Source organism: Pomacea canaliculata, linkage group LG5, assembly GCF_003073045.1.
Source record: "Pomacea canaliculata isolate SZHN2017 linkage group LG5, ASM307304v1, whole genome shotgun sequence".
NCBI lineage: Eukaryota > Metazoa > Mollusca > Gastropoda > Architaenioglossa > Ampullariidae > Pomacea > Pomacea canaliculata.
In genome coordinates, this window is record NC_037594.1 from 21,521,409 (window position 1) to 21,548,705 (window position 27,297).

Below are 27,297 nucleotides of genomic sequence, written 5' to 3' on the forward strand. Positions count from 1 at the left end.
ATTGTAGGCAAGTATCCCATCCAGTCACACTCCTACAAAGTTGTAATAAGCCAGTCTTTATCATAAACATGGTGGCAGCAATACAACAGCTTTATAACATGAACAAATTCTTAATCTCTTAATGCTCAACATCCACAAAGAACAAAGTAGAGGGGGGGGGGGGCAGGGAAGGGAAATGCTGCTGTTATCAGTAACATCAAGAAAACTTTTGGGCATCAGAAAAATAAAAACCACAAAAGATGTTTCTAAATTAAATAATAAAATGACTTTAATTTACATTTCTGATTCTGGTTCATTCCACTTTTTTCAAATAAAAGAAACAGTAAAATATCTGGATAGCTATAATTTCATACCCACTACATAATTTACAGATCAGGTATGGTAAGTATCATGGTGTAATAATATTTCACTAGTTTTTAACAGTTAATAAGTTTCAATCAGGCCACTCTCAACTTAAGAAATGACCAGTTTAAGCTTAAAAAGTATGAATTTGGTGTATCTCAAGACTCAGTAAAATACTGGCAAAGAGCTTTTTCCAAGTCCATTCCATTCTCCATTATGTAACGTCGAGCTGTCGACACATCCTCAGATGTTGTAATGGTCAGGAACTCTGCGATTAGGTTACTCAAAACCTGTCACAAAATATAACATTTAATGCAAAGGAACATGCATATGAAGATGTAAATCCCACACATGAAGGATTGAAAGCGCACATGTGCAATTTAATTCATAAATACATAACCTAAAATCTTTCAACCTGGACTTTGTATACTTTTTTGGATTTGTTTTTTGCACAGTTTTCTACTGTCTTCATTTCTGGCCCTTTTCATAAACTATGCCAAACTATAATACTTGCTGACAGTCCCCTTCTTACAAGTCAGTGGTGAAATTCTTTCCCAATAGGCACCAGAGAATTTTATAAGCATGTCTATCTCCTTAGCTGTCAAAGTTACGCAAGTCAAGGTTGAGTCAGGTTCTCGCAGTCACACAGGGAAGTAAAATGGTCAAGCGCAAAACCCCCAAAACAATGATAAACTTGACACACCTCTGCCACACTATCATTTTCTACTTTTTCCTCTTCAGCAGATCCATACATCTTCCAAGACTGCTGCAGAGAGAATGAAAACAGCTGTTCAATATGTAGTTGAATTGTTGATTTCCATATTTTAATATAAAATGTAAAAAAATTTCTTTTTCCTCTGTTTTCATAACCTTTTTTCACTTGTTCTATTAGGTGTATGTGCTTGCATGCATCTTTGTGGAAATGCACAAAATATATGCTTTTCACAAGTTATACAGGTAAATTGTAAAAACAATTTAAGCATGAATGCACGGTACAAAGTCTCATGGCAGTACTCACTGAGGTACCACTCGGTGCTTTAATACTGCCAGTAGTTTCTGGCTTCTTGTCCTTTTTGGCTTGTTTTCTTCGCTTCCTCTCATCCTTTTCTTCTCTTTTCTTTTTTATCATCATATCAAAGAGCTAAAACAAAAATCAAACCACCTCACCCACAGAACCATTGAAATAACTGCGATCTAGTTTATTTTAGCATTTATCCTATCCATCCGCTGCATAACTAGTTATATCCCTCATGAAAATGTTGTGTCAACATTAGAAATTCAAAGCAATTCTGCCTGTTTATTTTTATTACAAAGAAGAACAACGTAAATTTTCATAAATCCTTAAGAACATGTTGGGAGGTGGGGGTGGGGGGAGCTCACCACAGTCCTGAAGAAGAAAGAAAACAAGTCAAAGATGTAAAAGATGCAAGTAAACAGCTGGAAATGGTTTTTCACATGGAACTTACAGCTTAGATTGTGACAATGAGAGTATTACATTTTAAGAGAATGTGTATTAAAGAAATGTGTTCTTGAGAATTAGCATTAAATGGTGGGGGAGAAATATGTTGCATGCATTAATATAGAAAATACAGAGACAACACTAAGGATTTTGTAGCACTTCTCTAAATGTACTGACTTAAGGGCACTTGGTTTTAATATTTTTGTTTAACCAGGGGAGGCTTTACAGCTGGATAAATGTGGGTAAAGCAGATGGTTGGAATCCATCTTCTACATGTAGTACTTTGGACATCATTAACCCCTTATACCTTTTATATTTTAATCTTTATCCTGTGCCATTTTTTTAAAAAAAGAATTCGCTTTCATTTTAACAGCATACTTTTTACATTTTTACAGTATTTCTCTGTAAGCATTAACGGTACAGACTGCATTTACACAGATCTCGACTCACAGGTGAGTTGGGTGGGCAGCTGTAATAGCAGACTCTTTTCCAATGCAGTCGATCATATCGTTTCTGTTCCTGAAAAATAAATCCATAAATATAATAATAAAAATGATCCAGCAGATAAGAAAAGTATAGCACTTCTTTCAGTGTTAAGAGCTTAAAGAAAATGTAATAGTATACTAATAAGACTCAAAAACACTGTGAAGTCAGTGATTAGCAGGCCGTCTCAGTTCTTGTTATTTGGTTCCTCTTTGCATTTTCTGCATTTGCTTTTATTCATCATTAGTACTGTTGTTTATTCTTGTTTATTCTTGTTTATTCTCTCATAGTTTATGTTATTTGTTTGTTTTCTTGTCCCTCATATGCTGTCCATGTCTCATTCTTGTTCTTAGGTGCTAAGAGCATGCTCCTTAGGAGTGTGAGTAAGTGCTTTACAAATTTTGCATTTATTACTGTTATTATGCCTCAAGAACTGAAAGTGCTAAATCTTATATGGTATCTGGATCTGAAAAGACAATTGAAGAGAACACAAGTAAAAAATTCAAATCAGTCAAAATGAGAAGGAATAAGATGAACTAGGAAGAAACTTGCTGACTTCTATACCTCTGTGGGAGGTTTGTAAGGAATGCCCAGTTGTTTGGCTTTGTTCCTGCGGACATTGTCACGCAATCTTTCAACTTCGCGTGTATGTTCATCACAACTTGCATCAGAATCTAACCAAGGAAACAAACCAAAAACTGTGACAAAGACAAGCTATACCAGGGCACAGCCTTAATATATATCTATGTTATATATTATGGATTGGCAAGAAAGTTTGTTTGACAAGAGGAAATGAGAAAAAAAAAAAAAACCAACAAAAACAAGAGTACTATATGCAAAAATGGTTCCTGATTTTCACACTTTTTAAAGACAATTTTTTTCTCTGTCTCTAATACTGTATTATATCTCAAATCAAGTATATTGACAAGAAGTTATATACAAGATGGTTGCAACATATATTTTTCTGATTAAAGATTTATTTGTTTATTTATAAATTGATTCATACCCCTCACCTGAGTCAGGCGTAAGCAAGTATAACCTGTCTAGCTCTTCTTCTGATATTGGAAGCTCAATAGACTCAAGATCTTCCTTATAAAGACCTGCACTGGGATCCTGGCATATGGGCTGGTCTGAAGGCAGAGGCTGAGGTGGAGCTTCTTCGTATGTAACAACATACTCAATCATAGCCCTACGGTTCTCGTATACCACAAACTCTGGGTAATCATTGGGGATTCCCTGCAGGTAGCAGGATATGTTAGAAACAAGGTTAATGCAGAAGCAATGATCAACTAAATGCAGCAATGAATATTTTTAAAATGATGGCCTTTTCTTTTCCTTCCAAGGATTATCACTATTTTCTCTCTTAGCTACCTCTGTTCTTTTTTTTTCAAATTCAGCTTGTGCAAGCCATTTCTGAGCTAGTTTACCATTACTTATTCTTATCAGGCTAGGATAGCCAAGGCAAGCCACCAGTTGTAACTAATTTGAATAAGAGACCTTAGAGTGTGGAGTGTGTACTCAGACTGAATACCTAAGTAAATATTTGCTCCTCCTTAAATGGATGCTGTCATAGAGAAGTGATTACAGTATTAATTTTCCATCTTCATCTTTATATCTGATTTCATTATAATAGATTTCAGCATCCACACAGAAATCAGTACTTCAAATGATTTAATTATCATTGAAAACTTGTTTATCCTCAGGGTTGTGTGGAAATTTAGATGGTCTTGTACATGCATTTGATAGGAATTAGCTGGCATAGTAGTCAAAAGTCTTTCTATTGCAAGACAACAAAGATTTGTAATAAAATGAAGCTGTAACATTCACAGTTAACAATAATCTAGATTTTAAAATCTGTTGCTCATTAATCCCTATGCTGAAAGTATTGCCGTTTGATAAGAGTTATTAGCTAGTACCTGAACTGAGTCATAATATCGCCAACCACCTTTACGCTGGAGTCTTTCAGGCTCCCGACGGAGGTCAGGGTCCATTTCACCACGTGGATATACCTACAAGCAAGAAAAACTGTCCATAATAAAATTATAACATTCTTATTGGAATAGAAAGATAAAAATGTATGCAAATTGCAAGGCCACCTATATCACAGGTTTCTCATCTTGAATCTTTGCACATACAGATCTGCATGCACACACACATGCTTATGTATCACCATTCACATGTACAGGGGGTAAAAAAAAATGCAATTGTTAAAGCATCTCAAATATTACTAATATTATTAGGCAGCAATATAAAAGCACAAAATGTCTTTGCTGTACACATTAACAGTTACTTCTAGCAGTAAATTAATGCACATTTTCAAATGTCTGCTGCTCACATCAATACATCCACAAAGTGATCTGCAGATATTGTTACCCTACCAATATTTCTCTGTGGAACATCATGTAAGCCATGCTTTCAGGCATAAACACTATTACTTTTTTACAGAAACTTGGATGGACAATATACCATAAAGTGCTGGTGGCTTTAAATCACTTTAGTAACTTAGTTTAAGATCATCATTTACAACTACTGCGAATTCAATTTTATAATAGATTAGAAATATTTACAAGGACCTTGGAACCAACGTACTCGTGCTCTTCAAATAATACCTTAGAATCTCCCAGTATCACTCTGCACACAAGTATCATTGCATGCTTGCCTCTGTCATCATTAGTTTTGGCATACTGAATGCATTTCCTTGGATTGTCACTGCAAATAACATTGTGTAGTTTATCTGTTATCTATAATAAAAATGTTTATGTAAATAATGTTTTGACCAGTTTTAGCACCTTATTATCTTCCATTGTACTGATAGTAAAATGATAATTTGTTACACTTCAAGCATGACAAAAATAATTACCTAAAGTAGATTCCCCTGCCAAAGCAACCTTGGAAGCTTAGTCTGGAATCCAGGCCCTCCTCACAGAGATCAAGTTTATTTGCCTGGGTGCCATGGTATAAATAGCACTCATTTAAGTCCTTTTCTGAAACTGTAGACATTGAGTTTGTATAGCTGCTGCTTCTTTCAATAAAAGATCTATTTGTATGCTGATTGTTTACAGATGAAACTTCACATATGGATATCTGCATGGATATAAATGCATGGCTCCATGCATATAAACAAAGATAGCACATTCATCTATTCTCATTCTCTCTCTCACTCACACTCCCCCTCCAACTTCTTCTAAACTTCATACATACCTTGCTACACATCTTGTGCTTAAGGTGTGTTACTAATAAACGAAATACTTAACAACATAAATATAATTTCTCAAATGTCAAAATACACTTCAAAGAAGTACCTGATCGACTGTTTTTAAGATGGTCTTTTTCTGATCTAAATCGATCCAGCAGCATACGGTTCTGCAGTCGTTCAACACATTTCACCCTCAGCCCAGCCTCCTCAAAGTCCACAGTGATGGCACTGTACTCCCAATCAATTGTTGAAAGTGGCACCAAGTGAAAACGTTGATCATCTTCTACTGGCAGTAATAAATCCCAGTTGCCTGGAACACCTCTTTCATTCAAAGGCTGCGGGCGAAGAGTGCTAATACCTGACTGCCCTGAATTTCCCTCTTTGTTATTTCTTTCTGACCACTCAAGATTAGGACCACTCTCAGATTTGTACTTGTCAGATCTCTCTAGACTTTGCCTTCGTTCTGACCTTTGGTAATTTAATCGTTCGATACTTGGGCGACGTTCACTTGTGTGCCTGTCAGACCTCTCTAGACTTTGCCTTCGTTCTGACCTTTGGTAATTTAATCGTTCGATACTTGGGCGACGTTCACTTGTGTGCCTGTCAGACCTCTCTAGACTCTGCCTTCGTTCTGACCTTTGGTAATTTAATCGTTCGATACTTGGGCGACGTTCACTTGTATGCCTGTCAGACCTCTCTAGACTCTGCCTTCGTTCTGACCTTTGACTGCTTATTCGTTCAAGACTTCTGCGACGTTCTGATTGCCTCTTCTCATTCAGTCTCTCCTCTTCCCTATCCTCATTCTGCATAAGCCTGTCAACATGATCTTGCTGATGTGCAGAATCAAGACAATTTTTGTATTCTACATCAGGAGTGGAATCTGTCTGCAGCATATGAACGTTCTATTCTTTCTAGACTGGGACGTCTTTCTGACCTTGCTTTGTTCACTTCGAATGTGTCTTTCCTAGACCTTAGTAACCCCTTTCTTTCATCAGTTTCTTGGTCATTAGCAGAAAAGCTATTTGAAGACAAGCAACCATTCTGGAAACCTGCCATAACTGAATTTCGTGTCAATCGGTGTTGCAAAAGGTCTGATTAAATGTCACTCTTCATCATGTGTCTTCTACAACATATAATGCTATTTGTTTTATGCTGAAACATCTATCCAAATTTCTGCTATCAACATTCCACCAGCTGACCTGAAACAGAAAATTATATAACTTTTAGTGTTCCTATGAACAAATTGAGGAAGCTTAAATAAAGAACTGTACAATATTAACAGCTGTAAAACCATATTAACAACCAATACCAACACACTTTCCTACCCATCACACAGATCTTCACCAACGAGACCCCACGTCACAATTCATTCACACATGCCATTGTTCCTGCCATATGGCTGAAACCACAAATGACTGCTTTCTGCTGGTCCTGATGTAGACACACACAGAACAAGTAGCATTATGGGAACTGGTGCAACTTTCCTGATAGAACATGCTGATCATCTTAAATGTGGTGGCTTTGGATAAGTATGGAAGTCACTCTGGGCCATTCTAATGACCTTCAAGAAAATGTGCACAACTTGACCCAAACTGTTCTTGTCCTTGACTGGTAAGTTGTTGTAATGATAGCTGGATGAGAAGAACAGTACATATGGAACAGTAGATATGGAATTTGCAGAACAGCTGGAGAAATCTGATGGAGACAGAAAAAGATTTCAGCTTCCTGAAAAGAAAGAGGCACTGTTGAACCTTTCTCAGAACATCAAATGCTTGAATAGCAAAGTCTTTTGTCCAAGATGGTGCCCAGGTACTTAAATATATTGACTATATCCACATCCTCAAGATGGATAACAGTTATGGAGAATAGTCGATGGATAATTCTGATGAAAGTCGAAGACAATCTCTTTAGTTTTACTAAAATTGAATTCTCTAAGAAACTGTCATCATTCCAGGATATAAACTCATCCAAGGAAGCCACGAATGTTTACTGACGCAGTAAAGAGAATGCAGTACATTAGGAGACTAGCTATTTTTTACAAAAAGTATACACTGTGACCTGGACATAGTTCAATGTTATTTAAATAATGCCAATGCCACACCACCATTCACCAGCATTTTTTACCATCGTGTATAAATACCATCTGATAACAACAAAAATGCGTTAAGCAATTATCACACAGTGGAATAGTATCATCACCCAAGTCTCTGTGAAGTTCCAGTCAGTCTTCAGCAGACCAAATAAAGATTCACTAGCATAACATGGATTATTTGAACTGCTATATATATATAGAACTGTATGTAGTTCGAGGGCCTTCGGTAATTGTCGACTACCCCGCCTGTCCTGCTTGGGATCTATTTAGCTCACCTCCCCGTGCTGAAACCACGGATGACAGGAACTGAATGACTGTCTAGACCACTCCAGGAAAAGACCCACTGATCCATCATAACCTTGCCCAACACGTAGCCCTTCATAAGGACAACATATTTTAACAGAATCGAGACATTCTTTGGGTCTATCTTTTTGATTTTACATTTAAAACTGATCGAGAACCAATATACCACTGTACAAATTATCAAACAAACCCTTTATTTCGTCAAAACGGAAATGAAATGCTGTATACGCTGTTTACACGATCTATTCATGAGATGAACGAAAACGAAAGTAAAATCGCAGTTTGTGAAAAAATGTATCATGTCAACATATTGATTTAATATTGTTATAGTTATGCAACTGCACATACTTTCTGTTGATCTTTGCGTGCTACCCATCCTCCCACACTCACATGCAAGCACACGCACACATGGCAAGTGCGCGTGCGGACGCAAAGTAAATCGACACGACGTACAGCCCATACAGATCGAACTGCATCGATTGTAGGACGATAACTGTCTAAAATAACACAAACAAATGGCTAATTTTTTCACAAAAGTAAAACAATCTATTCATTAATAGCAAGAAAATATTGTTTAAAACTCACTTAAGACGAAAATGGGTAGCCGTCCACCTGGAAAACCCCACCCACATCGAACTGCCAAGTGCGCTCTCGTTCGACTTGAGGTTATCTCCCTTACAGTAAATCTCTGTTTTTTTCGCACGTGCCGTGTTTACATGTTCTAATGTAGCTGCTATGGGCAAGAAAAACTTTAAGAAGAAAGGAGGCAAAACTTTACGTAAGTATTAATTACAATTAATTAAAAAACACAAAAACCGAATTGTGTTTTTAGTTACTACATTTAATAATTAGCTTTCCGACATAGCTTATCAGACTCAGAGCACACAAAATGCCAGCCATATGATTTCTGGTACCGCTAGCATTATGAATATGATACAGACTCCTGTGTTCATGGTGCGACTTTAGTAAACAGCTATACTTTTGAAAACAGAGAAAGAAAATCGAGTACTAAAGTAGGACTAGTAGTTAGGGTGAAAGAAATGCAGGAAAAAAGCTTCTAATAAAATTAGTAATATTTCATTTTTACTACATAGTACTATTCTGTCTATTGTGAGAAATAAAGACTAGTTTTCTTAAATATAATTTTTTTTTAAAGTTTGAAAAGGCATACCTTTGATCAGTAATAAAGATACTATTCAAAAATCTAGGGGTAACAGTTTACACAGTTTTGGCTGGGGATTGTATAAGGCTTGAACTGATGTCCTAAGTTTATTTGTTGATGTGAATTGCCCATTGACTGGGACTTAAGCTGAACAGTTTGTTTTTTTCCCACGATGGTTGCAGAGGAAAGAAAACAAGAGCTAAAAGAGGCATCAAGAGCTTTAGGTGCTAAGAATGCTGCCAAGAAGAAAGCCAGTAGCTGTCCAGACTACACAATAGATCAGCTGCTTGACAAGGTAAATAAATGCACATGCACTTGTGTATGGGTGAGATTTAAAAAGTTTTGTCAAATTGTAAATATAAAAACACTTTGAAAGAGGTGATAAAATTTTTATAAATATGCGCTTATCTACTTGTAAAAGCATAAATAAGCTGAAAAGAAATATTTGTTAATACCCTATTGAAAACAGTAGGATATCTTTGTTATGCCTGATATTTTTCTGTCCTGGCTTTATCTAGTACATTCACACAAAGGTATGAGTGCCCCGTTATAATTTGCAGACGCAACAGCTGATAGATGAATTCCAATATGAATTGGCTCAAAAGTTTTGCCAACGAGCACTGGAAAAAGATCCTGACAATGTAAGAGCTCTTGAAACATCAGGAATACTGTTGCTGGAATTGGGCAATGTAGAGGCTGCGAAACAGGTAACAAGTTCTTATTGAAGGCTCAACCTTTAGATATGCACCACCACATCTTACCATCATTATAGCAACCCTCTTATGGTTTTACCTTAAAGGAATTAATCTCCCTCATCCACCACCAACAGAGCTCATTGTTGTTTGAATTAAGACTTTGTTCAAGAGGTAGTGCTACTTAGACAGTGAAACCTTGGCTGGTAAAAAAGTGATTGTACTGTACATTATTTAGTGTCCATCAAATTAGGTTTGCGTTAATCTTGTGGTTTGTGTTGTTTCTGAAGTATGCAGCTTTTTTTTTGACAGTGCTTTGGCCGAGCAGTAGAAGTTTGTCCAGAATCTGGATTCTCCAAGTACATGTATTTAGGTCAAATCTTTCAAGGGGCACAGGCAGTTGATTGTTTTCAAAAAGGAATAGAGTTAATGTTAAAGGAGAAAGGAGAAAAGGAAACTCAAGAAGTAAGTTGAATGCTCAATGTTACTCAAAGTTAATTAGAATAGGAAAAAAATAAACATTGTTGTTTCAGCCTACATGGCCTTAATTTTCATTTCTCCTTGACCTTTGTATCATACGCATGTCTTTATCATTATGTATGTACATCAGTTAATTTGCATTGTCACATTTAATAGTAATATTTTTATTGATGCTTATTAAATTGTCATTATTAGGTGGCTGCAGCATGCAGAGGATCTAACGAAGGACCTTCTGACAGAGATATATCAAATGCATATTGCTCTGTGGCAGAACTTTATCTCACAGATCTATGGTATGGTGCTAATTAACATAACAAAATAATGTTTGTTTTGCTTGGTGCTGTAATTTCGTATTGTGGAACATTTTTTGTTTTAAAATAACTCTGTTTTATTTTATATTGTAGACATTAATATAATATCTGCTATTATTTACATCTAGTAAATTTTATTGTTATGGAAGTTATTATCATGTTGTTTCTTACAGTTGTGAAGAGGGTGCTGAAGAGAGATGTGAGGAAAATGTTGAAAAAGCTGTATCGTTAGACCCCAACAACCCTGAAGCTTTACAGTTGAAAGCCAGTTTTCTTTTGTCAAAAGAGAAATTAGACGTAAGAAAATAGTCGTGTTGGTACAAAATATGTGCACATAAATTTTGTTATGTTTCTTAGTTTGTTAATGTCTTGTCATCAGAGAGCAAAAAAGCATTGAACTATGCATATTAAAGTTTGTCATTCTATTTCCATTTGTGCTGTTGATCTGTTTTGTTACTTTAGTGAGATAAGTCATTTTTAAAATTCTTTACTTTATTCAATTTATTTCTGATACAGAGCAAAGGATGAAGGCTTTTCAGTTTGCATTTTACCTCTTTTCTTATTTGGATGTATAAGTGCTTGTTAATTTGGTTTGTGATAAAATAGCATTAACAAGTTACTGTTACTTGTTTTCAGGAAGCCAAGGAAATAATTAAACATAGTGTTTCACTGTGGTTGCCACAGTTACAAGCTGAAGACAAATGTGAGGGCGATGATGAGGAATTTGATCCTGTTGAGGTGGGTGAATAACCAGGCTGTCTAAAATTATATATATTTTATTACATTTGATGATGGTGTGCTGCTTGTTCAATGTCTGACATAATTCTAATGGTCTTCAACACAGCTTTAGTTATTGCCTCTAATACATCCATCATTTAGGTATCTTTAAAATATTTTAATTACAGATGAACATTTTTTTGTAATTTTATAAGGAAATTTAAGATTTTTTTTTTCAGTCTTGTCCTCTAAGCTATAACACAAGGATGCAGTCTGCCAAAATTTTGATAGAAGTAGGAGAGTATGAGGTAAGCAATAGTATTTTTGCATATTTTAGTCCCCCTGCCTTTAAGTCCCACATACCCAATGTTGCTTTATCTCTGCTTGTTTGACAAGCGGTGTCTATCAGTCAAATTTAATTCTGTCCACACCATTGAGGATGTATGGATTCTGTGAGCAATAGTTAACATGCAACAATTGCTCTCTGATGCAGCAAAATATCCTGGGTGTAAAGTGGTTAATAGGAGAAATGAAGTAGAATATGTGAAGACAGAACATATGAAATATTTAAAATGAGTGATGGTATACTTTTTTTAAAGTTAGCAACAGAGATACTTGAACTACTGCTTGATGAAGATGAGGATGTGCCGGATGTTTGGTACATGCTTGGCTGGGCCAACTATCTGCAAGGGCCAGACTTTGTTGTCAATGCCAGGCATTACTTGACCAAGGCTAAGAAGGTAGAGAAGTTGTGTTATGTATACTTTAATTTCTGCTGGTTTTTTTCTAAATTTTTTTAACATACAAACTCATTCCTGTTTTATTTCCCTCTTAATCCAAGATAATTAACATAAAATGCAAAAAATAGGCTCATGTGGCAGGGTGCATTCTAAGCATATTTCTGTAAAAAAAAATTGTGAGATATCTTCTAATATTATTTGAAATATTGTTAATAACATTAAAATCAATTACATTATTGCTATTGCTTATTTGGGCTAAAAAGGTTTACACGAAAGGAGAGCATGAAGATGAGGAATTGCTGCAACACGTCACTGAATTGTTACAGGAGCTAGGACCAGGTGAAAGTTGTTTTGAACTGTATTCTGAACAAGGAATGTTTTCCATGGCTTTATATAATTTCTCAATTACTTTATGAATTTTGTAAAAAGATATTTATGTTAACATTTTGTGATGTTATTCAGTCTCTTTTACAAGAGAGGGTAATAAGTAACACATAAAGTATTTGGTAAGTTGCATTTTTATACAATCTTGTGATTTTGGCTAAAACTGTATATGCTTCCATAAAGTGTAAAGTCTGACTTTATCTGGTAGTCAAACTTTCTCAATAAAATTTTTACCATGGACAGGTGATGGTGAGGAAGAATCGGAGCCTGAGGGAAATGGTGAGGAGTTAGAGATTGAGAGCTTCAGATGAGGAAGCCATGGATCAGTGAACAGCAGTGGCTTGAGCTCACAAAATTTTCACTTGTCTCTGTTAGAATTTGCAGGAACAAAACAGACTATTGCCACTTCAATAGACTGCAAGCTCATAATAAATTGAAAAAAATTAAAGCACCTGGTCATATTCCTTGAGTGTTATAAATGAAAATGGTTGTTAACATTATAAATTAAAAATACTTTTAAAATTAAGATAACAACTTTATATAAGAGTTTATTTCAATCAATGCATTATTTGAAAGGACTTTTCAAACATGCATATTGTTAAAGTTGTCTTTCAAAAAAATAATACATGCAAGATATGGTTTACATTTGTATTGTCAGCAAGAAATTAATGTTTTTTTTGTGCAAAGTTTATTAGGATTCAGATTTCTGGTTTACACCCTAAAGGTTTTTCTTTTCCTTTCTGGTCTAGGAAAAATGTTGGTAAATAAGATGAATTTCACACCTTTTTTAAAATATAAGTGCAAAACATCCACACAAAACTTCATTATAGTGGCAGTCATAAAACTGTTTTGCTCTTCTCCAATCTTTGGAATAACTTTTGTTCATGAATAGTATATAACTAAACAGTTGTGTACAGTGAAAAAGGGAAATATATATCGACATGCATTTTGGAGACATGCTTTAAATGCTTTTGGAATAAGCACTTAAGTGTCTTCAGTGCCACCAAAACCAAATACCCAAACCCTTCTCTGTTAAAACACCCACATTTTAAAACAATGCAAGAGTAATGACTTACATTTTAGAAGGAAAAAAATGTGAATATGATGAACAATGATCTCCAACATAATACTTTAAATGCATGCATTATGCAGAATTTTATATTGGAAAATAGGAATGTTTTTGCACCAATAACTAGGGCACATGGCCATCCATCATATTATTAAACAGTAGTTGTGAATATTGGCATCTCTTACATCTGTTATGGACACCAGCTTCCAATGTTAAATAAGAAAAAAACTACAAATGCATTAAGCTCAACATAGAAAAGTTCCATCAGGAACCATTTTTTGTCCAAATGATTTGGAATTATATAGTGAGTTAACAATCTCACATGCTGTGTTTGAAAAATCTTGGTAAATATTCACTTGTATTTCACGTTACTTCAATAACCAAAGTGTAGTACTTATGGTCAAGCAGATCAAATACAGAAAAAGCTAACTATTAGATACTGTACAAAATAATTTAAATAAAATTAATAATTTTCTTACAAACCACACAAATTATGTCATCACCACCATACAATTAAACTAAGTTGCAGAAGTGTTGTCAAAGTACATTAAGTGCTCTCCTCAGTTACAAAAGGACCAAGAACACGAATAAGAATGGCTAAAACAATAATAATGTATCACTGAAGATTTGAGAGACAATGGACCAGGGAGTGGAGAAAAAAACCCCTCCCAAAAGTAAGGAAATAAGGATGAAGAAATCAGTCCTAGGATATCAAGCCAGCCACCCCTTTACACACTTCACAAATATTCACAGGTTGATGGTACCACTGATAAAAGGTTAGTTCAAAAAAAAACCATCCATTCTCTTGTGCAGATCCAGGACAAGAGAGGAGACCAACTGTTCAATTATCATGAATCTCCTTACTGAGCGCCATTAATAATAAGAATATAGTAGTTGTGGGTTAAAGTCCTAATATCTTTTGAGATCTGTGCAATAAAGGATTCTAGAGCAGAGAGAAAGGCTGGAGAAGAATCTTTACAAATACAAAAAAAAAAAACAGGATTGTAGGATGTAACAGTATCTAGACAAAACATCACTTGAGTATATCAGGTTCTGATGTTAGCCTAGCCCACAAACTACGTGATGAGGATAAATAAGGCTTTCTGAATGCAACAGTTTAGAAGTACTCCGATGCTTGGGATTTTATTTTTTTTTAGTTTTCTGCTTAACAATTGTTAACTCTACTATTTATGTTATTTAAAAAGTTTTTTAAGAAAACTGAAGTTGCTAGCTCCATGTTTAATCAGATGAACACTATGGAAGAACTGCATTGAGGAAGACCCCGAAACATTATTGCAGCAGAAGAATTTAGCATTGATTGTACTCAGGTGCAGGCCTTGCTGCTGTGCTGGACAAACTTTCCACTTTCTGGATGACTTGATCAATGAAGGGACGATCCCTTGGATTCACGTTCATCAGCCAGCTAATCATCTCACGTAGATCTTGACTGCATCTGCACACATGTATAGCAAGACAATATCAGTTCTTTCTGGGGAACGGACAACCATACACAAAACATAAAGCATCAGCAAACAGGTGACCAAACAAGCAAATTAAGAAAAAAAACCACTGTGCAAGGATCAAGAATTAAGTAGTGGGTAAAAAAATAGTACTCTTGATCATGCAAGATATTTTCTAAAAAAGATGGATTATGAGGCCAGATTTGAAGGCCGTGAAAGCAGACACAGCTCTAAGGAAAAGGATAAGAAAAGTCCATACCTGAGGAGGGCAACAAAATGAATGAGATAGGTGGTAAGGCGTTGGTAGCTCTGACAGGTATCCTGGTACAATGTCATAGCGACAGTGGAAGCACAATATGGTTATCTTGTAATCAATGCGAGTTAAGACTACAGCCAGTTCAAAAGGAGGGGTTAGACATGGTCTACTTTTTGCCAATGAAAATATGAGTGGCATTATTCTGAGCTTTTTAAAGTTTGTCCAGTAGGGAGTTAGAATGATGAATAGAAAGTTGCAGTAATCTAGCGGAACAACACAAATGCAGACATCAGTTCTTTGGTGGCAGAAGATGACAGGACAGATCTGACATTGTGTGAAACTTGAGAAAGATGGACTTAGATTTCTTTGATGAAAGATCCAAGAGATAATAAATGATCTGACGGTCACTAACTTACTGGTAAAGCTTTTACTGAGTAGAACATTTCACAACTATCCTGATACAGGGTTTTGTAGCAAAGAAAAGGATTACTGAAGGGCATTAAAAAATTAAGTAGAAGGACAGCTAGCGCAGTTAAAGCAAGAGTATTTTACCTCAAGCCTTCACGGAAATTAATCTTGCCTGCCATAGCAGCCAAAGCAATACTGCCTCCAGTTTGGTATACTTTATCAAAAGGTGACTCCAGATATGCCATAGCATACAGGGTACATCCAAGTGACTACAACAAAACAAAGCCAAAATTGTGCAATTGTCAAAATACTGATTTGTATATTTAATGCAATGCAAAATAAATGACAGGATGAAGTAAATTTGCAACAAATTTTATTAAAAACTTTGCATCTAGTCACTTTAAAAAAAAAAGAAACATTGTACTGGTTAATAGTTTTTGCCTTAAAATGTTTGCATTGTTTTGCTCCACCTGCTTTGAATTTTTTGTATGCATTTGAAATTATGACAGCTGAAAACAAATGTTTAAATCATCTCAAAACATTAGGCATATTACAAACAATTTTATTTTAAATAATCAAATGTGGTGCTGATGTAATACACCTAAGTCAAGCTTAACTCCATGTAGTAGAGTCCAAATCTTTTCAGTATCTTAACCTATCTCCAAAACATTACCTCTTTATCTATTTGTTGGCCTCCAACATTAAGCATACAGGTCCTTTTTTAAGTAACATAGAAGATCATGTTAGTTCTGACATAAAACCAGGAACTATGGGGTAAATATCAAAAGGCGATTTCCATTTATTGAATTGGCAGATGAGGTTCTTATAGTGAAACCACATGCATTGAAGATAATGAAAAATAGGTTCTCTAAATCTTCTGAAACTATTACCCATATATCTGTCCTCTCATCAACGCTTGAATTGGTTTCAACAGTAAAAAGTTCTGGAGGTCTGTATGGCATTGAGCATCGTTCAGCAGCCAGATCCTAAAGACACAGCATGTTAATTATAGTCAAGGTAATTGCCACTAAAATCAAGGGTAGGATACAGAAAATCTTTATTTTCAAGCAATATACCAACTTGTAGTTTGGCTCTCAAATTTTTTTTAGCAATGCCAGTGGTCACATCTGTGTTAGGAAATTTCTGCCGGTTAATAGATCCTTCAACCAAATTGTGCACGGGGAAAAAAAAAACTGTACTGCAGCTGACCACATTAACACATTTTCACCAGTGATTATAGAGCAAATTTTTTGTGAGCACATAGATACATACACAAGTAAAAAGAAAAAAATAGAGACCATACTGTTCACACCTGAAGAGCTGTTGCTTCCCTGAGTGACTTAATGTCCACCGAGCCACTGTTGCTGAGCCAAGGTCCATCACAACAGGTGTTCCATCCTCCATCATCATGATATTACCTGGTTTTAGATCTCTAAGATCAAAAACGGAATTATTTAGGAATAAAAAAAAGTAATTTAATGGCTTACATTTAGCACATGGCTTTCTTGCTCAAGTTTTAATTAATTGCCAGATTTTTTCTTAACCAATCTGTGAAAAAGTGACTTGTGCTTATAGTAACCACTACATGTCAAGATCTAATAAAAGCATGTGTGTGCCCATGCATCTAACCTATGAGCATAAGGAGGGCTGTGATGATGCAATGCACCAACTCCTTTACAGATGCCTAAGAAATGTGCCCAGATGGTGCCTTCTGGAATGACTTTTGACATTTGAGCATGACGATCTATAAGGTCCTGAAGACTTCCTCTCTGAAAATATAAAATAAAATTAATGCCAAAAGTTATTAGTGTCTGTTTCTCTTTGCTGACTCACTACATAGACAAATGCAGTCTCATGACATACACCTTCTTCTCATGATGTTCATTAATTAGTAACATACTTCTTTGGTAACTGTAATTTGATGTTGTCTTAAAAGAGGGTATTGATTCCCCTGATGTAAATGAAACAAGTGATGTTCCATGAGATGACCAGCCCATAATCAAAGCACACATCTCTCAAAACTGGTTTACTTGACCTTTAAATGTAAACTATATAACATAACTGGCCTTGTTAGGCTAACACTTACGCTATAGTATGGCATGACAATGAAGACTTCACTAACAATGTCCATGGTTTTTGAATGGTGGCCAACCTGTACTACCATGTGACCAACAAGAGGCACAACATTTGGATGGCTAATACGGCGCATTATTTCTACCTCCTGGAGAGCCACATTCTCCTCCTCTTTTGAATGGCATGTCAGTCTTTTCAAAGCAAAGAGTTTGCGTGTGGACGATTCTTCTACCAAATCTACATAACTGAAGCCCCTGAAATAAAGGAGCAAAGATATTATATCTCAAAAGCAAATTCCTTTCAATGACAATTTTATGGTTTGCAGCATTATTAGATTTCTGTAACTGGATTGATTAGCTTTACAATAGTTATTTTGTCTTGTATAAAAATCTTGTATTAATAATTTCTAAAACTGATTTTTAAATTGTTCTATGTAAAGTTGATGTTCATCTAAAGATTGTTAGACAAGGAAAAGAAAAATGCTCCAGTCTGCATTAATGAACACCAAATTAAATGTAAACAGGAGAAGAAAATGAGTATTTCGTTTTGTATGAATCTTTTCTTTTAAAAAAAAAGCAAGTTTTGGTTGTCAGCTTCTACATTAATGGTTTTACTCACCCTTCACCGAGTCTAGATCGAATGAAGTAACGTTTGTTTTCCACATGAAGAGATTCCTTGCCACACATACACCCCATCTTCAGTAGTTTATGAACAATATTTGTCTTGTTCGCTCATTCCTGCTCATCTGAAGATTGATTTTTTTGAAGCATCAATACAAAATATTTTAAAAGCCATAAGTTAACAGACTCGTTATTAAAGGTCTATATAATATATACTACATACTATATAATACTACTAAGCAAGTACAAAGCGATAGGAGACGAAGATGGATCTAGTTCGCCAAACGGCACATCACTATATTCCTACTTTAACTTCGAACGGCTTGTAAACTTTTGTAAACATGTTAACTTTATGATGTCTTCATGTGCGGAATCAAAATTAAAATAATTAAAAGTATTACTATAGCAAAAGTAATTTAGAGATCTGAATTTAGAATGTTAAGACAGACTTTGGCACTAAGCTGCATAGGTAAAAGACATACTTTATGGTAATCTCTATTTTATTCACATCCTCAAATTGCATCATCGACTACAGACGAACAAGATTTGTGCAAGATGTCAGACCCAAAATATGCTAATTTACCAGGGATTGTAAGTTACTTTTGGTCACAATTATAAATATTTCATAAAGTATGTTATCTAACCATAAAGGTATGAATGTTAGTACTTTTTCGCGGCTTTAAGATTCATGGTTGTATACGATTGAACGATGATTAGATCAGTACTGAGTATACGTACACGATTGATCATTTGATTTGACATCGATTAGCACAGTGTATCTAATGTATAAATGCTACCAAAAATGAGTTTAAAGGCTATGTTTTAATGTAATTAAGTATGCAAATTTCCTTTTGATTATATGTGCATATGTATATATTCACTGTTCAATTACTGTCGTCTGCTTCCGTCGATGACTCACAATATGGATTATATCGTTGGATGATAAAGTAAACGCCTCCTTGTTATAAAGTACACAACTTCTACTCATTTCCTTTAATTATTTTGTATTTGTTTGTCAGTTATGATTTATTGTCATCTTTTGACAGGATATAAATTCCCCTGATGTATATGAAACAAGCGATCTTCCTGAAGATGAGCAGTCCATGGTTAAATCAACGGTAACATTCAACTCTCTCCTTCTCAAATCCCAGTTATTTTTTTCTTAGCTGACTTTTTTTCTTGGCTGGTTAGTTTATTTTATGATTTTATTTGAAAATTGTTCCACCCAGTTATGATAAGGAGAAAGAGGTGAGGAAGGCTGGACTACCTGGTTTTCTTAAAAAAAGGGGGAAAGGTTGTTCCCTAACCCTTCAGTCATTGGGGAGTGAGAAGTTAAAGACCGCGCCCGACTTTTTGTAAGGGCGGCGCACATCTCTCCTTTGGTGTGTTGCTTTCCTCACCTTTCTCTAGAGTTGGGTACCTTTCCCAATAGCTGGGTCAACTAACATGCCTCGTAAATCCCATGGACTGCCTGAAGAAACCTCTGACAGCTAGCCAGGCAGCCTCCAAGATGAATCTAAACACAGGACTTTAGGATTCTCATTCCACTTGTGACAAGAAAGAGCTTTACCACTATACTACAATAATGCTCACCTCTCGTTTCTTTGAGATAAATAGCTGATTATATAGCATTTATTTTTCATTCATGTATTTTTGCATAATGATACTTTATTATAAAGTAAACACCTCCTTGTTATAACGTACATAACTTCCACCCAGTTCCATTGATTATTTAATATAATTTATTCACTCTTAATGTTCAAGTGCAAAATGTGACCATACAGTGAATATTGTTTTCTCTTCAAGTATCTGTTCTTTTCTGTTTGCTTTATATATGTGTATACATTGTGTGTGTGTGTAGGAGGAACTTGACAGTGAGAGTGTTGAGACCATTCCCTTGGATACAAAGGCTGCTTACAGCACCTTCAGAGGGAAAGGAGTGGCTACTTCTGGTATAGGTGAAAGCTTTTGAAATCTTGTTGAGTGTAGCAAGATGAAAAGAAGGAAGTATTGCTTAATTTTTTAAACAAAAAGAAATCCTGTCTTGCTCAATGTTTTAAATTTGGTTTTGTGTACTCCATTTCCTTAGTACTGTGATTTTCTTAAATGAACAAGTTTCCCTGTTTCTATAGATAAAATAGGACAAATACATTAATAAACATAGATTTAAAAAAATTAACTGTTGTTATATATAACAAACTTATATCTCATGAATATACATATTCTTTAAATTTTCATGTTCCATATATTTTGATACATTTAAGCTCTGCTTTATAAATTTCTGTTTTATTTTTCATGTAAAGATTTTTCAGATAGCATTAGCAAACAGAGACGATTGGGATATATCTCTGACCAGACAGAATATGAAATGGTAAAGTTAATTCACTTTTTTTTAAAAGGAAGTTATGTTTGCTTTGTGGCCCTATGCTCCTTGAGGAGTAACAAGGACTAAACTAAACTAATGTTTGATTGATGGGATTGAATGTGCCAGCAAAGAAGTTTGCAGAACTTTTTTAAATGTTCAGAATACTTGACATCCAAAATTCAATTTCTTTTACAAATTTATTTGATCCTGACAAAACCAAACTTATTATTTTGTCTCTTGTGTTAGGGTCAACCATGTTCAATTTGTTTATGTTTGTTTTTGCTAATTTGTTCCTTTTTTTCCTTTAATCAGAAATTGATTTAAAATGAAATAGCTATAAATAATTAAATGCAGTGTTCCTTTCCAAATGTTGAGTGAAGTTGTCATGATTAGGTGTTGATGGTATTCATTTTGTGTCATAATTTTCTAATGCAGGTGAAAGAAAGACTAGACCTAGATTTTTCAAAAGACAAGATAACGTGCTTATAACAACTTTTTTCATTTCTTGAGTGGCAAATCTAAACCTGCTTGTATATGTTGAAGTGTATGCATTTCAGCATAGTTTGGTGGTACCTTTCATTACTCGTATGTATATAATGTTTATTTTATTTGTATTATGTTTTTGTTTCACCTAATTTGATATTTAATTGTTTTGTATTTATCTAGGACACTGTATATTTTTACATTATAGGGTGATGGTTCTGCAAAAGAAACTCTGATGCAGAAATACCAGAGACTTCAGCATGAAATACGAGAACTGTCTGAAGAAGTGAACAAGATCAGGGTGAGTATAATGCATCATCTTTTTATCATTTTAATGATTTTCTTACGTGTGAGTTTCCAAGAAATGTTTACATGGTGACAAAACAAAATAATCTAAATGTATCTACTTAAAGAGTAAAGTGAAATAAAAGGAAATGAGATGCATTAAGCTATGATGCCAGTAATATCCATAGGGATAGACAAGGTAAAGCATGAGGCTACAGTTATTTTGATGCCATGCATAGCTAACAAATTTGTTATTGTATTTCTTGAAGATGTTGATTATGCAGAACTATTTGCAATGTAGGAAGCAGTGAAAGATGAGTCTGCAGCAGAAAAAATGTCTCCTGTGGCATTGGGAAAGATGTTAGGCTACCTTCAGCACCAGTTGACAGATCTTCATTTAGAGAAACTTCTGGGGCCTGAGGCTTCAATTGATCTCTCCGACCCTCAGGGAGCATTGCGGCAGTGAGTATTTGTTAAGATTGAGTTACTTGAAAGTTTCTGTATGAGCATTCTGCAGTCTCCCTTCAATAATGTCTCACAATTCATGCATCAGGTTCTTTTACTTTTGTGTGCATCAGAGAACTTGATGAATCACAGCTGCTTTTTAAGTCATGTGTTGAACAAGAGGCAGATTTGAATTTGTCTTCATAATGAAATCTTTGGTGAGAGAGCACAGCTAGAAAATTGCCTCTACATGATTGGTGTCCACTTTCCAAATTGCAACTTAAGAATACCATTCAAACACTATGTAATAGCCAGTGGCATGATGGATAGCATGAGAACAGAGATAGGAGAGAAACAGAGGAAACAAACAAAAAACAGAACTATGCAGAACATACTGTGCACATCAGGCTAAAAAATATGTCAACTTTTAAAGGCGATTTTAGCACATGACTGTTTAAAAGAATGGAACTTCTGGTTCCTTGCAAGATTATCTGAGAGCGCTAACACTATCAGTTTCAGGAACAGATACAAACTTGAAGTAATAGCTTATTATCATTAATAATAGTAGGTATCTATTATCTATTTCTTTCTTTCACTGTTTTCTTTTTTTTTTCTTTTTTTTTTTTTGTTTCTTTGTTTGTAATCAGGCGTCTGCTGCAACAGCTGAATGCTTATGCACCAGGAGCTCAGAGTAAAGAAAAGTCTGCCAAAACTGCTAGCACACCAGGGAGTGAGGCTGATTATGTGACTTATGAGCTTTATTATCGCCCTGAGCAGGCCCAATTTAGCAAGAATGCTCGTGTAAGCAGCTGGATTTTGTGTTTAATATGAAGATAAAAACTTGCAAATAACATACTATCCTGCTTAAACCAGTTTTTAAAATTGCAAGAAACTGATTTTTAGATTCCTTGTATCTTCTGTGAGTTTTTAGCACAGAAGCACAAATCCAAAAATATTGATACTAGCATTGTGATTGCAAATTGTGTTGACACAGTAGACCATTGTTTATGATGTTGAGAGACATTTGCAAGTCAAATGCATGTAGATTAGTGGTTAGCTATATGATATGGGCAGAGCTCAAAGAGGTCATTGGTCAGAGTTTTGTGAGTACTTAAGTGATAATAAAAAGTAGCCATTAATTTAATGGTAATATTTAACAGGAATAGACTTTGTCACAATGTTTTGACATGCTGCCAGATAATGTTAGGGATTTTTTTTTAAAAGATGTAAGACCAGATCTAGACATTGCAGTTTCACAAAACTCCAGTAGTTTAAAAGTTTTAAAGTTATAGAAAAATGTTATCTGTTGTATATAAAGATCACTTCATTTCTATTTATTCATCTGCAAAGTCTTGGAATATAACTGAAAAAATGTTTCAGATGGCAAACTTAGAAGAAAGGTTAGAGAGATTAGAAAATGCCATTGGGCACAACTTTGATAAAGTGGTAAGTATACTGTTTAATGTATACAGCAGTAGGTAGAGACAATAGCCTTTAGTTCGAATCTATACAAGAAAAATTGAAAAACTGCAGATAATTTACATTACAGTGCCTGTGTAATCTAAGGTAAACATTTTAAAGATCTTGGTCAGATGTTAAGAAAGTTTAAGGTGGACACTATTTGTATTTGTAGATATCTCTGATTCTTCAGGTCCTTATCCAGATCATAACAAGTATGTGAAAGTTTAAATATTTGACTGTTTGCAAAATTATGGAAAAGTATAGGTGTCAGACCCAGCAATAGCTACCCTTTAACAGAACTATTTTACTGAAATTATGCTTGAAAGACTTCAGTCCTTGCCACAGCCCATGGAGAGCCTTTTTGCCTTTTCTATTTGAGTGCAACATTAAGAAAAATATTTTTGATTGCCTGATGTGCCCAATTATATACACACAAATCACATAACATTTATCATTGTATTGCAGACTGTTCTTACTGCTGACACTGAAAACAAAAGCTTGCTGGTATGTATGTGCATTTTTGTGTGTGTTTTTTTTTTTTAAATCATAAAAACTAGGTTGATTGAAAAAGACATTACAGACTCTTTCTATGTGTTTGTGTGTTCATTACAGATGCTTTATATATGTGTGCGTTCGTATAAGTGTGTGCATGCAGATATGTATGTCTGACCATAGCAATGCATACATAATACAAGTGCATGTCAAATGTATGAAATAAGTTTGCCTGTTTGTAAATGGAAATAGTTACATAAATGTATATGAAAATGTATCTTTTTCTTGTATATTACCATGCCGTTAACTGTTTTCTCAGGGTGCTGTGGCTGCTTTAAACTCTAAGCTGTCACTGCTAGATCAAGCCAACATTGACACGGTGGAAGCCAGGCTTCAAAGTGTTATGCACAAGCTGTCACAAATTGCTGAGAAAAAGAACAACTCTCAAGACAACCCAGAGAAGCAGCAGAAGGTCAGCACAGAATGGGGTTTCCGTGCTATAGTAAATGACAAGTGTTAAAAATAGTTCAACTAGAGACAGTTCTCAACGAATTTTTTTCCTCTCTGGGTTATTTTTCTTTAGTTTTGCTGTTAATGATAGTAGAAATATCTTAAATGATTTGTTTTGGTTCTAGAAATTTAAACCGGGGAGCTGTTACTGCAATATCTTGAATTGATTGGAAACAAAGAATCATGTTTAAGAATTGATGTTGTTATTTGGCTGGTCGAACAGATTTTAGAACTCTTTGAGATGGTGAAGAAATTGGAAACAGTGGGTGATTCCTTGCCACATGTAGTTGATAGAATGGTGGCACTGAAAGAGCTGCATGAGCAAGGTAAATGTTCTTGAGGATTTTTATGAAAGCAGAATAATTTTATGAACTTTCTCATGATTAAGTCAGATTTATGCAGTTACCTATCTAGCTACAAATAACCAGCATTGAGACAGAAAAGATGAAGTTTTCCAAGTGGGTCAGACTCCTTAAGATTTGATAAATGTACAAACTGCTCAACAATTTGGTATCCTTTTGTGTTTTACAGTGGTGACCTATGTTTGGCAAGGCAAGGCAAGGTGGTAGGAAAGAGTATGTTTGGCTAGTCCAGCAGTTAAAAAAATAACCCCAAAATACTCAATACATAAATTACTTATGATGTACAACAGAGACATTTCTTTTTAAAGCGTTGCAGTTCAGTCAAGCTGTCACTTATCTGGATACTGCACAGCAAGAGGTAAAGACAACACTGGATTCCTACAATGACATGATGAAACAGGTATGATAGCAAGAGTACATTCAGGCTTTCTCATTTTCCCTGTCATTTTTCTTCTCTGGAAGACCAGAATTCATCCATTTGCATTTTAGAGACCAAAAAAAAAAAATCCTTCATAGTTGTCAGTGTTCATTTAGAGCACTGGACTCCAAACAACTCTTGGCCAGAGGAGTGGATTAATAAAAAAGAATCACTTTTAAAAATAATTTTTGAAAATTCACTGTTGGAATTGCTTTTTTTTTCTTCTTTTTAGAGTATTAAATCTATGTAATTTAATGCTGTGATGTAGCTTGTTATACCTTTTATGAAGATAAATGGTATATTTTCTCCAGCTTCAAACACGCTTCAAAGAAAACATGGATGGCATCAAAGCAAACTTTGAGAGCCTTGACAAGAGGATGCAAGCACTAAAAAAGTAGATGAAGAGGAAACAAGCTGGCTTCTCGTGGAGCAAAAGTGCAATGTTATTCATCCTGCTTTCAATAGGGCCTGCAGCCTGCTTAGTGGAAACCATCATTTTGCAAGCATTTAGAATGGTCCAGGCTTGTGTAGCATTCTTGTAAATTCTTTTGCATGCATCAGTATTGAAAGCTTCGTAAATTATAGTGTGGAATCTGCAGGTGGGAAACACTTGAAAAACAGTAACAAGTTTATGCTTATGGGAAGTGACAGGGATGGTGAATGTAAATCAGTAGTTAGTAGTAATGTGCTTCATTTTTATTTCATGGATGAACATTTCTGTGGAAAAATTATTACTTTTTTGTTAAAGAAAATGAGTGTTAAATGTATTTCAAGTTATTTGAGTTGTGGGCCCACCTGAACAAACCTTGTATAAGAACTCTTTGATACATAGCAAGTGTTTTTGCAGAATAATTTCTTAACTTATATTTATTTCAGTGACAGATTTTCCACATTCTGAAGTGTTTGCTTTCATGTCTCATGTAAAATATGTTTCATCTTATTGTAAAGAGACCTTCAGAAGAGGATCTGACTTGGAGGGTGGAGGAAGAGTAATAGTGAAAACAATAAATTTAGAGTACTTTTAAGACTTTTTTGGTGTCCATTGCACTTGCTACCTATATTGGTGTGACCTAATGATGTAAATATGACACTGCACAATTAAAACTGAAGAAAAAGTTGAGATTTTGTCAGTGAGATTTTGTACTTCTGTCCCCAAACCTGCTTGCCCCAATGACTGATGGTGATGAATATCAGTTCACTTTTTAACTCTTCTATCAATGATGTGATGTCTTTCTGAGATTTTATAGTCAGGCATAACTTAGTATATTGAAACATTAAAAGTTGTTTTTTATCTCTGAAATGCCAAGGGTTAATGGTCCTATTGTCTTTTAGGTAACCTTGGGAAAGATAAAGGCTAAGGGATTAGACCCCTTGAGCATGTCATGATGTTAACAGGATAGTCTGCTGGGCAAAGGTTTTCCATGAGGAAAGCACCGGTCGTGGTTCACAACCCACATGTTGCACCCAAGACAACCCATTGGTTGAATCATCCGCATTGGCATCACATGGATTGTTTTCCAAGGAGTTTTGATTTAGTTTGAGCCCCAGGGGCAGTATTTATGAAGCGAGGGCAAGGTGTTGCCCTGGGGCAATGCGAAGAACTCAAGGATAAATGTCTTGTTTACAAAGTTATAAAGTGGTGTTCAGGCCCTGAAGATGTTTTGCCTCTGAAATGTAGTATTCACTTAGTATAAACAGACAAAGCACCCTAAAGTAGGCTTTGCGGAAAAATTAAATGTATATCTTTATATGTATGAACATTCAACAGATGTGCAACCGCATAGGATACGTAAGAAAAGCATGTTTACAAAATCTACATAAATGGCCATTTCCTGACAACCTATAGTTTGATGATAAACTTTTCAAAATACGCCATGGATGAAACCCCTCTATACTTTCACCTCTTAAATAAAAACTAGGATAAACATTAACAAATGGAATTGTTGTGTTGTATTTATTTCCCAGTGTATACCTGTCTGTGTGGAATGTAATACCTGACAGAGTGACAAGCATCTTTTGCTTCTCTCTGACCTCCTTCGCCCCCAAAAAATACACCCTACATTGCGTCTCGTGACATTTGTCTCGTGAAAACAGAACATAACTATAAATGCTCCACAGTGTACGACATATAGGGGCGTGAGAACTTCCACATTTCTGGTGCATCCAATGGATTCTTTCTTACGCCTGTCTCCCGATTTTTGTCGGGTTTCTTCGATGAGGAAACGAAGTT

The 27,297-nt window shown here is 35.2% G+C and overlaps 4 protein-coding genes across 7 annotated transcripts; 2 read left to right on the plus strand and 2 right to left on the minus strand.

Annotated features, from left to right (window-relative positions):
- Nucleotides 1-43: 43 nt before the first annotated feature.
- LOC112563587 lies at nucleotides 44-8,564 on the minus strand. Of its 4 annotated transcripts, none has more exons than XM_025237683.1 (12): nucleotides 8,461-8,564; nucleotides 6,201-6,679; nucleotides 5,587-6,116; nucleotides 5,145-5,274; nucleotides 4,894-4,993; nucleotides 4,201-4,293; nucleotides 3,298-3,520; nucleotides 2,849-2,958; nucleotides 2,252-2,320; nucleotides 1,361-1,483; nucleotides 1,046-1,108; nucleotides 44-632 (listed from the first exon to the last, which is right to left on the minus strand). In XM_025237683.1, exons 2-12 carry the CDS (start codon nucleotides 6,371-6,373, stop codon nucleotides 501-503), a joined length of 1,746 nt encoding a protein of 581 aa, XP_025093468.1. In that variant the 5' UTR covers nucleotides 6,374-6,679; nucleotides 8,461-8,564; the 3' UTR covers nucleotides 44-500. The 4 variants fall into 4 exon arrangements, with proteins under 4 accessions (XP_025093468.1, XP_025093469.1, XP_025093467.1 ...); XM_025237684.1 differs by having other exon boundaries at nucleotides 5,587-5,921; nucleotides 6,006-6,679; XM_025237682.1 differs by having other exon boundaries at nucleotides 1,046-1,105; nucleotides 5,587-6,679.
- LOC112563589 (probable assembly chaperone of rpl4) lies at nucleotides 8,523-12,809 on the plus strand. Its single transcript, XM_025237686.1, has 11 exons — nucleotides 8,523-8,653; nucleotides 9,220-9,332; nucleotides 9,598-9,744; nucleotides 10,042-10,194; nucleotides 10,405-10,502; nucleotides 10,694-10,817; nucleotides 11,157-11,258; nucleotides 11,477-11,545; nucleotides 11,837-11,977; nucleotides 12,241-12,316; nucleotides 12,605-12,809. The coding sequence occupies exons 1-11, from the start codon at nucleotides 8,611-8,613 to the stop codon at nucleotides 12,670-12,672; spliced, it is 1,134 nt and encodes a 377-aa protein (XP_025093471.1). The 5' UTR covers nucleotides 8,523-8,610; the 3' UTR covers nucleotides 12,673-12,809.
- An 87-nt stretch (nucleotides 12,810-12,896) lies between these two features.
- Nucleotides 12,897-18,536, minus strand: LOC112563590 (serine/threonine-protein kinase 16-like). The gene is given in 8 exon segments (XM_025237687.1): nucleotides 12,897-14,883; nucleotides 15,699-15,823; nucleotides 16,445-16,540; nucleotides 16,867-16,904; nucleotides 16,907-16,986; nucleotides 17,184-17,323; nucleotides 17,641-17,881; nucleotides 18,246-18,536. Coding segments are annotated over 8 exon segments (942 nt in total). The 5' UTR covers nucleotides 18,323-18,536; the 3' UTR covers nucleotides 12,897-14,738.
- A 185-nt stretch (nucleotides 18,537-18,721) lies between these two features.
- LOC112563588 (dynactin subunit 2-like) lies at nucleotides 18,722-26,187 on the plus strand. The gene is made up of 13 exons (XM_025237685.1): nucleotides 18,722-18,838; nucleotides 19,294-19,365; nucleotides 20,109-20,205; nucleotides 20,551-20,618; nucleotides 21,304-21,396; nucleotides 21,682-21,842; nucleotides 22,472-22,625; nucleotides 23,205-23,270; nucleotides 23,751-23,789; nucleotides 24,097-24,249; nucleotides 24,511-24,613; nucleotides 24,958-25,049; nucleotides 25,379-26,187. The coding sequence occupies exons 1-13, from the start codon at nucleotides 18,803-18,805 to the stop codon at nucleotides 25,463-25,465; spliced, it is 1,221 nt and encodes a 406-aa protein (XP_025093470.1). The 5' UTR covers nucleotides 18,722-18,802; the 3' UTR covers nucleotides 25,466-26,187.
- Nucleotides 26,188-27,297: the final 1,110 nt, after the last annotated feature.

Coding starts and splice junctions, on each gene's coding strand:
- LOC112563587 (XM_025237680.1), bottom strand. CDS start 6,373: ATGCTGCAGACAGATTCCACTCCTGATGTAGAATACAAAAATTGTCTT. Junction 5,275..5,586: donor TCTTAAAAACAGTCGATCAG/GTACTTCTTTGA, acceptor CAATGTCTACAG/TTTCAGAAAAGGACTTAAAT. Junction 4,294..4,893: donor TGATACTGGGAGATTCTAAG/GTATTATTTGAA, acceptor TCTTGCTTGTAG/GTATATCCACGTGGTGAAAT.
- LOC112563589 (XM_025237686.1), top strand. CDS start 8,611: ATGGGCAAGAAAAACTTTAAGAAGAAAGGAGGCAAAACTTTAC. Junction 9,333..9,597: donor TAGATCAGCTGCTTGACAAG/GTAAATAAATGC, acceptor TATAATTTGCAG/ACGCAACAGCTGATAGATGA. Junction 11,546..11,836: donor TAGAAGTAGGAGAGTATGAG/GTAAGCAATAGT, acceptor CTTTTTTTAAAG/TTAGCAACAGAGATACTTGA.
- LOC112563588 (XM_025237685.1), top strand. CDS start 18,803: ATGTCAGACCCAAAATATGCTAATTTACCAGGGATT. Junction 19,366..20,108: donor AGTCCATGGTTAAATCAACG/GTAACATTCAAC, acceptor GTGTGTGTGTAG/GAGGAACTTGACAGTGAGAG. Junction 21,397..21,681: donor AAGAAGTGAACAAGATCAGG/GTGAGTATAATG, acceptor TTTGCAATGTAG/GAAGCAGTGAAAGATGAGTC.